This window comes from Barbus barbus (assembly GCF_936440315.1).
Source record: "Barbus barbus genome assembly, chromosome: 1".
Taxonomy (NCBI): domain Eukaryota; kingdom Metazoa; phylum Chordata; class Actinopteri; order Cypriniformes; family Cyprinidae; genus Barbus; species Barbus barbus.
In genome coordinates, this window is record NC_136729.1 from 10,389,964 (window position 1) to 10,404,475 (window position 14,512).

The 14,512-nt window shown below is 48.2% G+C and overlaps 1 protein-coding gene across 1 annotated transcript in view; it reads left to right on the top strand.

Moving 5' to 3' along the window:
* Positions 1-14,512, top strand: part of LOC306875305 (neuron navigator 2-like) — a gene marked incomplete at its 5' end in the record, with an annotated part of 89,628 nt that overhangs the window by 42,199 nt on the left and 32,917 nt on the right. The window contains one exon of the mRNA XM_079425773.1: positions 6,361-6,483. Within this exon, the coding sequence (XP_079281899.1) occupies positions 6,361-6,483 (123 nt within the window). The remainder of the gene's footprint in view (positions 1-6,360; positions 6,484-14,512) is intronic.

Sequence of the window (14,512 nt, forward strand, 5' to 3'; positions counted from 1 at the left end):
TTGTCTTCAGTGTCTGGGTCTCCAGCACGCTGAAGCTGCGTTCGTGGATGACTCATGCGCCTGTTGTGGGCGTATGAGCATGACGTCGCTGCGATCTCGCCTTTCCTTTTTGAAAGGATTGGCACCCTCTGCCGCCACCCGCCCCGGTCTCTCTGGCTCGAGCAGAGGACCGCCGGTTGGCGCTCTGGGAGATCTGAGGGTCACAGTAAGAGCCTCTCCGCCGGGTACGTCCCCACGGACCTCTTACTCCTCACGCAGCGAATGTCCCGTCCGGTTCCCGGGTGATTTCGCTGGTCCGTCCCACGGGGCGCCCAGCATTTCATTCGGTGCGCCACCCGAGGATAGGATGTCGATCGCAGCATCGGGGGACGGGTTTTCGTCCTCTGAGGATGAAGGTGCAGAGGGGCTGCCCCCTTCGGGTGTGGTCGCCTCCCCTGCACCGGACCCAGAGTTGACGGCCATGCTTGCCCGGGCAGCCGCGAGCATCGGGCTGGAGGTCAACAGACCGCCCAGTCCCGAGCCCTCGCGGCTGGATGATTGGTTTCTCGGAGTGGGGCGCGGCTCACAACCGCGATCTACTCCAGTGCCTTTCTTCCCGGAGGTGCATGAGGAGCTGACGAAGTCGTGGATGGCCCCTTTCACGGCCAGAAGCCGCTCGTCTGCCTCCTCCGTCCTCACTACCCTCGATGGCGGGGCTGCCAGGGGGTACGTGGGCATTCCCCAGGTGGAGAGAGCGGTCGCGGTGCACTTGTGCCCGCGAAACGCCGCCACTTGGAGGAATCGCCCGCGTCTCCCGTCCAAAGCCTGTAAGCTGACGGCTGCTCTTGCGGCCAAGGCTTATAGTGCTGCGGGCCAGGCAGCCTCTGCCCTGCATGCCATGGCGATCCTGCAGGTTCACCAAGCCAAGGCACTCAAACAAATGCACGAGGGTAGTTCCGACCCGGGGTTGATGCAGGAGCTGCGCACGGCGACTGACTTCGCTCTACGAGCGACGAAAGTCACGGCGCGGTCCCTCGGGAAGGCGATGTCTACCATGGTGGTCCAAGAGCGCCATCTCTGGCTCAACCTGGCGGAGATGAAGGATGTCGACAAAGCACGCTTTCTCGACGCTCCCGTCTCCCCGGTTGGGCTGTTCGGCGACACCGTCGAGGGATTTGCTCAGCAGTTCTCGGCGGTGCAGAGGCAGACAGAGGCGATCCAGCACATCCTGCCCCGGCGCGAGGCACCTGCAACAGCTGCCCCCGGGCCCAGGCCTCAGTCTGCTCGCCGCCGTGGGCGCCCCCCTGCGTCCTCCAGAGCTGCTCCGCCCCGTGCCGAATCAACACCTGGGCCGGCGTAACCCCCCGCGTCCCAGCCGGGCCCCAAGTCGTCCAGGAGAGCGACGAAGCGGCCCTGACGCGGGCAACCTGGAGATGTTGGAATTTGCTCTTTCTCAGGAGACGGCGAGGACAGCGCCGCTCCTTCCCCCGGAGGAGGGCCGGGTGGAGAATCTTGTGTTCCCTTTTGTTTCTGTTCCGCCGTTGGCCCAAGGGCCAGCGGTACCCACAATGTCACAGAAAGAGCAATTTCCTTTTCCTCCAGGTTATCAGGTTCGCGGGTTGACAGTGTGCGACGCGCTGCCTCCTCACTCTCGCCCGCGACCCATCTTGCCAGCGGCCAGGAGAGTGCGGGTTGGGGACGCAGTGCCTCCCCACGCACCTCTAGCCAGTCCCCTTTGGGACCCAGGGAGTTCGGTAAGGGTGCTTCAGAACGCGCTGCCTTCTGTATCATCCAGCCATACTCCTCTGCGTTGCACCACCACAGGTACGTCGATTGTGCCGTTGGAGCCCCTTGCACGACGTCTGGAAGCGTGGCTTGCGCTGCCCAGCCCGTCTCGGTGGCTCACGCGTACAATTCGACTCGGCTATGCGATTCAGTTCGCCAGGCGACCTCCCAAGTTCAGCGGCGTTCTCGAGACCTCAGTGGTACCTCGGAACGCCCCTGTCTTGCGCGAGGAGATTGCTGTCCTCCTGGCAAAGGATGCAATCGAGCCGGTCCCTCCAGCCGAGATGAGGCAGGGGTTTTACAGCCCTTACTTCATCGTACCCAAGAAAGGCGGTGGTCTTCGGCCAATCCTGGATTTGCGAGTCTTGAACCGGAGCCTGCACAGGCTTCCGTTCAAGATGTTGACGCACAGGCGTATGATCAGGTGCATTCAGCCCCAGGATTGGTTCGCAGCGATCGACCTGAAGGATGCTTACTTTCATGTTTCGATCCTTCCGCGACACAGACCGTTCCTACGGTTTGCGTTCGAAGGTCGGGCATGGCAGTACAAGGTCCTCCCCTTCGGGCTCTCCCTGTCTCCCCGTGTCTTCACGAAGGTCGTAGAAGGCGCCCTTGCCCCGCTACGGGAAGTGGGCGTCAGGATCCTCAACTACCTCGACGACTGGCTCATTCTGGCCCAGTCCCGAGAGCAGTTGTGCGATCACAGGGAGCGGGTGTTACGGCACCTCAGCCAGTTGGGGCTTCGGGTCAACTGGGAAAAGAGCAAGCTCTCCCCTGTGCAGAGAATCTCTTTTCTCGGTGTGGAGTTAGACTCGGTGAGTATGACGGCGCGCCTCACGGACGAGCGCGCCCAATCAGTGCTGAACTGCCTGAGTTCCTTCAGGGGCAGGACTGTGGTGCCACTGAAACAGTTTCAGAGGCTCCTGGGGCATATGGCATCCGCAGCTGCGGTCACGCCGCTCGGATTGCTTCATATGAGACCACTCCAGCACTGGTTGCACTCCCGAGTCCCGAGGTGGGCATGGCGCCGCGGTTCACTTCGGGTAAGTATCACACGCGAGTGTCGCCGCTCCTTCAGCCCCTGGACGGACCTTGCCTTTCTACGGGCCGGGGTGCCCTTAGAACAAGTGTCCCGGCATGTTGTTGTCACAACAGATGCCTCCAGCACGGGCTGGGGCGCTACATGCAACGGGCAGGCAGCCTCGGGGCTCTGGACAGGGCCTCGACTGCTTTGGCATATCAATTGCCTGGAGCTGTTGGCAGTGCATCTGGCCTTGCGGCAGTTTCGGCCACTGCTGCTAGGCAAGCATGTGTTGGTCCGTACGGACAACACTGCGGCTGTGTCGTACATCAACCGGCTGGGAGGTGTACGATCACGCCGCATGTCACAGCTCGCCCGCCATCTCCTCCTCTGGAGTCACACGCAGCTCAGGTCGCTGCGCGCTGTCCACATTCCGGGGGAGCTCAACCGTGCGGCCGACGCGCTCTCACGACAGCTCACTTTTCCCGGAGAGTGGCGACTCCATCCCGAGACGATCCGGCTGATCTGGAGTCGATTCGGGGAAGCTCAGGTAGACCTGTTTGCTTCCCGCGAGTCCTCCCACTGCCAGCTATATTTCTCCCTGACCGAGGGGCCCCTCGGCACGGACGCACTGGCACACAGCTGGCCTCGGGCTTTACGCAAGTATGCATTTCCCCCAGTGAGCCTACTCGCACAGACACTGTGCAAGGTCAGGGAGGACGAGGAGCAGGTCCTGCTGGTCGCGCCGTATTGGCCCACCCGGACCTGGTTTCCGGAACTCATTCTCCTCGCGACAGCCCCTCCCTGGCGTATCCCTCTGAGGAAGGAACTCCTTTCCCAGGGGCTCGGCACCATATGGCACCCGCGTCCAGATCTGTGGAACCTCCATGTGTGGCTCCTGGACGGGACGCGGCAGACTTAAGTGGTCTACCACAGGCCGTGGTAGACACCATCACTCAGGCTAGAGCTCCTTCAACAAGGCAAGCCTATGCTCTGAAGTGGAGTCTGTTCGCGAACTGGTGTTCTTCTCGCCGGGAAGACCCCCGAAGATGCACGATTGGAGTAGTGCTTTCTTTCCTGCAAGAAAGGTTGGAGCGTAGGCTGTCACCCTCCACCTTGAAGGTGTATGTGGCTGCTATCGCGGCCCATCACGATGCAGTGGACGGCCGGTCCGTGGGAAAGCATGATCTCATCGTGAGGTTCCTGAGGGGTGCCAGGAGGTTGAATCCGCCTAGGTCACCCCTGATGCCCTCCTGGGACCTCTCTATTGTCCTGGCGGGACTTCAGAGGGGTCCCTTTGAGCCGCTGGACTCAGTCGAGCTGAAATTCCTGTCGGCTAAGACAGCGCTCCTGACCGCGCTCACTTCCATCAAGAGGGTCGGGGACCTCCAAGCATTTTCGGTGAGCGAAGAGTGCCTTGTGTTCGGGCCGGACTACTCTCACGTTGTCCTGAGACCCCGGCCTGGATACGTGCCCAAGGTTCCCACCACGCCCTTCCGTGATCAGGTGGTGAACCTGCAAGCACTGCCTTCGGAGGAGGCAGATCCAGCCTTGGCGTTGCTGTGTCCCGTAAGAGCATTGCGCATATACGTGGACCGCACCCGGAGCTTCAGAAGCTCTGAGCAGCTCTTTGTCTGCCACGGAGGTCAGCAGAAAGGGAAGGCTGTCTCCAAGCAGAGGTTGGCCCACTGGATAGTGGAGGCCATCGCCTCGGCGTATCAATCCCAAGGCGAGCCGTGCCCCCTTGGGGTGAGGGCTCACTCCACACGGAGTGTTGCCTCCTCCTATGCGTTGGCGCACGGCGCCTCTTTGGCAGACATCTGTAGAGCTGCGGGCTGGGCGACACCGAACACCTTCGCGAGATTTTACAGTCTCCGCGTGGAGCCAGTCTCTTCCCGTGTGTTGGGTAACAGGTAAGTGGCGGGAAGAGTTGGCCGGTGTCACGCTTGCTGCGCCATTCCCCCTCACCCGGGGATACGAGCGCCTGTTTCCTCCTCCAGTTCAGTTCCCCGGACGGCGAACCCTGGTGGAGACCTCCAGCACCCCCGGCAGTCAGACTGGGCGGAGCAGTCTGACGCCAGGCCCAGTACTGGTGCTAGCTCGCCCGGGTCTCCGGTCAGCCCCTGTACTCGGCTAGGTGTCCGTATGGCCTGATTCCCTTCGGGTAATCCCACACGTGTATTCGTCCACGATACGGTTTCCCTCACGGTAAACCCGTGTCTTCCCTTTGGCAGAGTTCTGTCAGGCCCTGCTGGCAGCCCTCCTCCCTACTCCTAGGTAGGATCTGCCCCAGGGTCCAGTCGTATGTAGTACTGCCCCAGGCCTGGGTCAGTCCATATCAGTGTCTCCACATGTTACCTCCCTTCGGGCAGGATGTGGCCTCCGTAGCGCCCTTCTCCGGAAGGCTCGCTTCCCCGTCGTTACCGCCAGGCTGTAACAACAAATAGGAAAGACTTGAAGCAGTCTTTCATAGAAGGTCGAAATCCCTTCCAATTTCTTGGGGAAAGGAACAGCGGCTTGGCTATCTCCAGCAGCAATGTACTCAGTGGTCCCTGCGGGCACCAAGGTTAGCGAATTTGCGCTGGGGCGATGGGAAGGTTGCGACCTTCGCATGGCATTTGTCTGTCACGCACTAGCTTGTCAACATCTGCATGCACAAGGTCGTGACGGGGTTCAGGTTGTGGCGCTTTCCATATGACCCCTATGTCGTCACGACATAACTCGTAGTGACCGACAGATAGGGAACGTCTCGGTTACGTACGTAACCCTCGTTCCCTGATGGAGGGAACGGAGACGTTATGTCCCCATGCCACAATCTTGAACCATCGCTGGTTGCCGAGGACTCGTTCTTGGCTCCTCAGCGGGTAGAAACCTGATGAGTGGATGCACCTGTCGCCCTTTTATACCCGTATGTACGGGGAGTGGCTCAGGTATGCAAAATCCACTAGCCAATTTCATTGGCGTTTTCTCTTTAGTCAGAGATGATTGGGGCTTCCAAGTAAATCCCCTATGTCGTCACGACATAACGTCTCCGTTCCCTCCATCAGGGAACGAGGGTTACGTACGTAACCGAGACGTTCTCTGACATTAATTGCTTTAAGAATTTTTTTTAAATTGTGATCACAAAATAATTTTATTTCTTTACTCAGGACTTATTGTCATATTATATTATATTATATTATATTGTTATTCAGTGCTTTGTTTTGGGTTTGACTACAGTATTTATTTATGTATTTATTATCAATGAATTTATTTGTTTAGGAGTTAATATGTGAGAGAACTCTACGTTATCTAGACCATTTTATTATCTATCTATCTTTATATTATATTATATTATATTTTGTTGTTTAGTGATTTCTTTTGGATTAATGACTGTAGTATTATTTATTAGTTTAATTATTTTTAATTGCAAAATATATGAGACCTAACTGCACTGAGATTTTCATTAGTTAGTGGCTATAATTCGTGAACAGTTTCTTTGCTTTCGAATGTTCTTTATGTCCAGTTTTTGTTTAACTCTTTTAATTCGATGAGTAATGTAGGATCTCTGTGTGTGTGTGTGTGTGTTTTGTTAGGTACATGACAGATGGGGGATTGAGTCTATATACGCGACGATTGAACCGCTTGCCGGATGGAATGGCAATGGTACGGGAAAGTCTGCAGCGTAACGCCTCTACAGGCCAGGGAGATGCCGACAGGTACATAAACCTCTTTCTCATCACCCTGATCATCATCAAATCTTGCATTCTATACATGCACAAAATGTGGATTCACTCCTGCATTTAAGATATGATGATAATATCACCTTCTCTTTTGTCTGAATCCAGCTGCTTTGCTTTTATAGGCTGCTGTAGGTCTATATTAAGTTCAGTGGAGAAATCCTGAATGGAGGTGGCTCTGGTTGATGATGGCAGGCTCAGAAAAGAAAAAGAAAAAATAGGTCTTCTATTGAGTTGAGCTTGCACACTCCACTAACTTTCAAAAGAAAGAAAACAGCTGAAATGATGGCTTGTCACCACAACCCTCTCTGTTGTAGACATAGGTTGTAGGTTGTGGGTGTAACCCTACAGAGTGGTTACGACTGCCCCTCTTAAACTATAATATTTAATTAGCATGTGTATTTATATGTGTTTGAGTAATTTAGCTGGCAGAGGGACAGATGTGTGTGTGAGCCAGATGAGATGCCACTCATTCAGATATTACATCACCACATTTAGTCCTTCAGCTGGAGGGGAAGAAAGATTTAGACTGTGGAAAATATTGGAAGATTGTGTGTTTTAACGCTGCCCATATTTCATATCTGGATAGATTTTAAGGTCTAGATGAAATCATATCAAGTGGAGTTCCTAATAGTGGTCTAATGCTGTGTGTGTTTTATAGACTAGATTTTTCATTCTTCTGTGAAGTATTACTCATCCAGTGGCAATTCAGTTAGTAGCTGCCATCATTTGACTATTGCCCATACAATATCACACATTTACATTATTTATAAATATATTTACATGCCAGCAAGTTTTGAACAGCCTTTTTATTATTATTAATTTAAAAATGCAAATCTAAATTGGTATTAAAACTCTAATAAATTCTCCCTCTAATAAATTTTTCATTTGAATGTTCTTTGTAATACTAAAATCTAAATTAATCTAAATTTAAAAATATACTTCATATATGTCAAAATCTCTATTTAGTAGGGTTTTTTCAGTTTAATCTATTAAATATTTAATCACTAATTAAATTGGTTAAAATGATCAAATAAAATTGTTTATTTTTAATCATTTCAAACATATGTTTAATATTGCTACTTTTTTATTTTGCAGTGCTTTTTATTTTACTTTTTGTAGTCAGAGTGTGTAATTTAGTAATCCTCAGTTTTGCGAATGACATTTGACACATGACGTATTGTCTCCTGCTTATAGACAAAACACAAATGTAAAAAGAATCCAGCCCATCTGATTTGAATTCTCTTCTCTTCACTAGAACAAAAGAGCTTGTGTCTGTGTTGGACCATTTGCATGGATCTGTTAAAAACAGATGCTTTTGAATACGATCAAGACTGTCTTGAGACAATCACCTATTATCTTTTATATAATTGCATTTGACCATTTTGCATTACTGTCTCCAGTGTTTATAATTCAGTATTGAGGGATATACTGGGAAGGGTTATTAACCCCCTCACTAAAATGTGTCTTGTTGGGACTTGACCACATGACGAGCACATGGGGGAATTCCTCTCTATCTTTATAGTCCCGGCCCCTTGTTTTCTCCCTGTCCCCCTCAGACTCTGCACATCAGAGGAAATGAACAGCACAGTGATGAAATTATATAATATGGGTGTTTCAGGCACCATAAAAAGCCTCCCTCTATTTTGGATGGTTCCCCACCTCCTTTTCTGAGAACAAGTCCCCTCCACTTCACTTAGGATGTTGTGGTTAACCTCCAGCCTCTAAATATCTACAACTGTTTCTGCTGCCCTGAAACTCATCCATTACTTTCTCTATCTTTGTTTCTCTCTTTTGACCAGATCTATCTGTTATCTTCCCCTTTTGCTCTGCAACCCGATCATCCTTCCTTCGTTCCAACACCCTATTACCACACACCACATTATCCATTACTCAGTGCAGAGCAAACAGTTTAATCATGAGAGCTTCTTTATGAATGCAATGTTTAAAAATCTGTTTTCTCTATTGTACACGTCTCAGGCTGGAGTGAAGGACAGAGAGAGTTGGTATAAAGAGGCAAAGGTTGCTTACATTTTCCTGAGCAGGTGCAGTGGATCACTGATAGGGAACTGTGTGAGTGTGATCGTCTTGTGTAATGTTGTAGGATCCTTCTTCCCTTTGTTTGTGCAGACCCTCTTCCCTCCAACCGTCAGTCTGATCTGTCTGCAGCACACCTGTGCAGCCGTAACACACCTGGGCATAAGGGCCTCCCATCTCTCTCATCTGTATGTGTGGGTGTCCTGAACTGTTTTCGACTATGAAGACTCAGTATTAATGCACTCAAAAAAATGCTGGGTTAAAAACAACCCAACTTGGGTTATTTGGCAACTCAACTCTGGGTAAATACTGGACAGAACACATGCTGGGTTATTTTGACCCAGCTGTTTGGGTTATTATTATTATTATTATTATTTAGTCATTTAGCAGACGCTTTTATCCAAAGCGACTTACAAATGAGGACAACAGAAGCAATCAATTGTAGTATTAAAACAACTAAAAACAGATCCAAAACTAAAAGCTAAAACTTTATAAATACTACGTATACACGTTAAAAATAAATAAATAACAAATAACAAATGCATACAACAAAAATTTCAAAGCATAACATTAAAATGAAAAACAAAAAAATAAAGCTAAAAACAATTCAAAATAAAGAACAAAAGGTATAAGAGTACGATTCTAACATAACATTAAGCCAAACACCAAAAAACAACTACATATGTTTATATACAACCACACACACACACACACACACACACACACATACATATATATATATATATATATATATATACACAAACACATTTATAAATTCAATATTTATATTATTTCATTTCCATTTAGTTCGTTGAAGTATTAAAATAACACAAATTAAATAAAACAAAAATTTAATAAAAGACCTATACAGCAGTGGCGTTCCGTCCATATAAGCTGCGAATGCGTCGCATACCCAGGCCGTCTGAGAGAATGAGTTCACGGGCAGGGTGCGAACTACGGGGGAGCTAGGGGGAGCTCGGCTCCCCTTAAATCACGTTTTTAGGGGAGCCCATGTCTTATTGTGAAATTTTGGGGGGTCTCAAAAAATATTGACTGTGTTATTTTGACGTGCAATTTCAGTTTTGTGTAATGTGATCAACTTGGATTATTATGTGTAAAATTGTAAAAATATAATTAATTCATGCATGACGGCGATTTAAACCTAATTCACTTCAATAAAGATAACTATACATGCTATTCTTGTCATGAGCATCAAGGTGTGGGGGCGCTGCGGTGCCAATTCATTCCACTCATGTTTAGTGCATGTTAACTCAAAGATTCATAGGAAAAATATAAACGTTGGATTCAACATCGGCCGTAGATCTGTGCGCGCAGTCCTTGAAATCCATTCTGCAGTTAGCATCATATAACATCATATAGCCACCATGGCAAAATGATGCTCACCTTGATGCTTATGACAAGAATAGCATGTATAGTTATCTTTATTGAAGTGAATTAGGTTTAATCGGACTTTTTTTTCCACAGAATTTTGAGATATAAACTCGCAATTGTGAGTTATAAAGTCAGAATTGTGAGTTAAAGTCCAGTTTTGAGGGGGGTGGGGGCTGATATGTTCTCAGAATTGCAAGTTTATATTTCAGAATTAGCCTATAACTTTTTAACTTGCAAGTGCGAGTTTAAATCACGCAATTCGGAGAAAAAAAACTACGCGCTGCGCTCACATACTCTGCTGTCATGAAAGATCTATTTCAGAACCAGCTACCATCAAAATAATCTGGCTACGGGCACGGGCCAGATATTATTGCTGCGGGCCGCCTGTTGCCGACCACTGGTTTACAATATTACATACATTTAAACTCGTTTAACAAGCATTTTAGAAATAATAAAAATTTTCAACAATGATAATAATTTATTGAGCACTAAACCAGAGTACACTGTGACACTGAAGAATGAAGTAATGGTAAAATTAAATTTTAATAGAAAATAATAATAATAAAATAAAATAATATTGAAAGTAAAATAAAATATTTTTAGATTGTAATAATATTTTTCAATATTGATACCGTTTTTACTGTATTTCTGATCAAATAACTGCATCTTTGCATTCAAGAACATAAAAAAAATCTTCTTTGAAAAACATTTAAAAAACTTTTGAACTGTAGTGTATTTATTAGAAGACTTTTTTTTTACTTGTAAGCTTCTAATTACATGAAAATATTACGGCACTGAAAAAGAGAGATTCTTCCCTACCAGCCCACATCTGTCAAGATTCCCAGCGGCCTCAGAAAACCTTTGGTGATCAGAATGAAGACATGCCCTGGAAAAGCGGGAATGTGGAATTTTACAGTTATGATTTGCATTTAAAAAGCTGAGCGGTGAAATGAAAGTGATGAGTTTCGGGTAGGTGGACTTCAGATATTTAAGGTAATACTCAAACTGAATATATAAGGGTTTATTTGGAAGTTACGGTTATTTTTTAGAAATAGTAAAAAGAAATAGAGCTGGTAGTGAAGTACAGAGAACACGTCACCATTCCTTCTACATGTATGCTGATAGAGAGATTATATGAGATACATTTAACAGATGGATCGGCCTCTGCTCTTCTCAGTGTAAATTGATACAGCGTAACATAAACTCCAGTAATGGGATCTTAATCGCAGTAGTGTTTCATGTGTGCATGTCTCTGTGTTTATATTCCTTAAACCCTCAGAGTCTGCAGATTTTTAGTGTGAATACACACACACATTACAGGTAACTGGATCAACATGATGATCATGTTTAAGCATTTAAAGCAGGCAGACCTTATGACCAGAGACAGAGAAATGCTGGGCATCTCACATGCTCGAGTCTTTCAGGCCATGATGAAAGCTCTGTTGCTAAGGAAAGTCAGGCAGATGAGAAACTCTGTGTGAGACTCTAGGTGCTAAATTCAATAAATATGTGTTTATGTAGGTGCTGGACTTGAAGTAGTGTTAGCTAGAGCAAGAGAATCATTAAAAAATATATTGTTCTAAAAATGAATTATTTTTTAACTGGACCTCAAAATGAAGTCTCGTAAATGTAGCAAAGAACTTCTTTGGGGGGTTACAAAATAATTAATTATATCTTTGTTAATTATATATTAAGTATCTTGAAGTAATAGTTCTGTTTTCTATTTTTTACAAACATTTATTCACACATATACATTCATTTTTACAGCTTGTCCTCGCACTCTTGTCATTTCCAGCTTGTTTTCTCTTCTGTGGTCTTCTGATCTAGTCAGTGAAATTGAATGAAAAATTATATAAAAGCACCTACAACATAGTTCAAAGGCTATATTCCAAGTCTTCTATGGCTTTGACATATCAATATGAAAACCAATTATGTTCAGTGTCATTGATGACAAACCTGGCACAACACTTTAAGGTGCCTTATTTATGTGTAGGAGAACATAAATGAGATTTGAGAGGAAGATTTTTGGCTTAAATTCACTTATAATAAAGTAGCTCTTATGTGGTTTGCTGGTGCACAAATCATGTGGTACGCCTCAGATACATAGCAAATATTTATTTATCTCCGAACAAGCAGGCATTAAATGATCCACAGGGATTTCTGGAAACCTTTTTGGACTGAAGCTTCAAATGAGTCAGTGAATCAGTTCAAACTGACTGTCCATTTGAACTGATTTGTTCAAATGAATCAGACCAACTCTAAACCGAAGTTTGATGGCAGAAGAGACCTTTATGAAGCAAGTTGGTGAAATAGTGCATGTAAAAAGGGGGAAAAACGATAACCACAGATGAAAGAATAAAAAGCCTGTTGACCTCTCATTGTTTTGTGGTCAGAAGGAGCTTTGTCATTCTTCTACCGCAGGGCTGAGGATGGAAAGGTCTGGAATGCCCCAAAATGTTTGGGAACATAACGGTCTTCTTAAAAGCCTGCCAGTTAACCTACTCCACCCCACACATACACACACACACACACACACACACACACTCGCCTGGTTTAACCCCGACTCCCTCCTTCCCTGCGCTAAGGTTTATTGCATTGATACCAGATTATGAGCGGGGGGATTTGAGAGGTGGTTAAAAGAGCAAGCACAGAATATACATTTCTGATGTTCCTTATCTTGATTTCATTCATTCATTCGTTCATTCATTCGTTCATTTGTTAATTTCTTAACAGTCTCCTGATATGTCAGATTTTTTTTTTCAGGTGCAGTGACTGAAAAATATATCACGCCACATGATGGAAACTGGAAAAGGGTGCTAGATTAATGGAGGAAAAAAACAGGGAAAGCAGACTGAAAATATATATATATGTGTATATGTGTGTGTCTGTGTCTGTGTCTGTGTCTGTGTGTGTGTGTGTGTGTGTGTGTGTGTGTAAAAATAATAAAATTATTAAAGTAAAATTTGCCAAATGTAACATTATTTGTCACATTGCACTGGGAGCAAGGAGCGAGGAGACACAGAGATATCCAATAGACAGGTTTATTCAAATCCAAACACAGAACGAGGAGCTCAGGAATTGACGAACATATACGACGTTCCGACCGGACACAGGGGCTGGGAAACACAGGGCTTAAGAACACAAGTAAATCAACGGAAACAGGTGTGGACTAATAACACAGGGCTCGGGACTAATTAACTAATGATGACAGGAACGAGGAGGGCCAAATAGAGACACGAGAGGAGGGGAAAACAAGACACAGGACTGACATTACGCCCCCCTCCGGAAGGCGTGTCCTCACGCCATACACCATCCTATGGAGGCCATCAGGGGGCAGGGCTACCGGCCTCCAGGGCGGCGCCCGTTCCGGGAGCCCTGGCAGGACTGGAGACTCGGGAGGCCATGGCGGGACTGGAGACTCGGGAGGCCATGGCGGATCCGGGGACTTGGGAGGCCATGGCGGGACTGGAGACTCGGGAGGGCATGGCGGGTCAGGGGACTCGGGAGGCCATGTCGGGTCAGGGGACTCGGGAGGCCACGGCCTTACTTTTTCGGGCCCCCGAGGGGTTCTGTGGCCTTGGCCCGGCCACACAGGCCGTGACCCTATTACCCCCCCCCCCTCCCAAAAAAAAAAATTTATTGGGGAAGTTCCCCCCTGGGAGCCACTGAGGAGCGGACTCTGTCGGGCACTCTTGCAGCGCGGACTCTGTCGGGCGCTCTTGCAACGCGGACTCCGTCGGGCGATCTTGCAGCGCAGAGCTGGACGGGACCAGCGGAGACGCAGGAGGGCACGTGCGGGGAGCCGGCACGTGCGGGGAGCCGGCACGTGCGGGCACGTGCGAGGAGCCGGCACTCGGGGGCACTCTGGAAGCGCGGACACTCGGAGGCGCTCTGGAAGCGCGGACACTCGGGGGCACTCTGGAGGAGCTGAGCTGGACGGGACCAGAGGAGACGCAGGAGAGCTGGACGGCCCCAGCGAAGACGTAGGCCCCAGCGGTTCGCGGGGGCGCTCTGGAAGCGCGAATTGCAGAGGGCTCAGGAGAGCTGCGGACGACGGCGGGCTGGCTCGGGTCCGGACGTTTCCCAGACACCAGTAAATCCCCTCTCTCTAACTCAGGCCGGTAGTGTCTGGGAGGTCCACGGGACGGTGGTAGTTTGCCCCGAGCCAGAACAGCTTGTTCAGCGTTGTATCGTCCCACGCCGTCGCCGCGGCGATCTGGTCGAATTTCTCCGCATAATCAAAAAAAGGGAAATCCTCCCAGATTAAAGCCGCGAAGCGGGAGGCGGCGTCCATGCCGCGGAGGGAAAAACTGGAACAAACAGAAAAACTTTCAAAAAACAAAAACAAAAATGTTGGACGCCGCTTACTTCTGTTTTAGGTCCTGTATTATGTCACGTTGCACTGGGAGTAAGGAGCGAGGAGACACGGAGATATCCAATAGACAGGTTTATTCAAATCCAAACACAGAACGAGGAGCTCAGGAATTGACAAACATATACGACGTTCCGACCGGACACAGGGGCTGGGAAACACAGGGCTTAAGGACACAAGGAAATCAATGGAAACAGGTGTGGACTA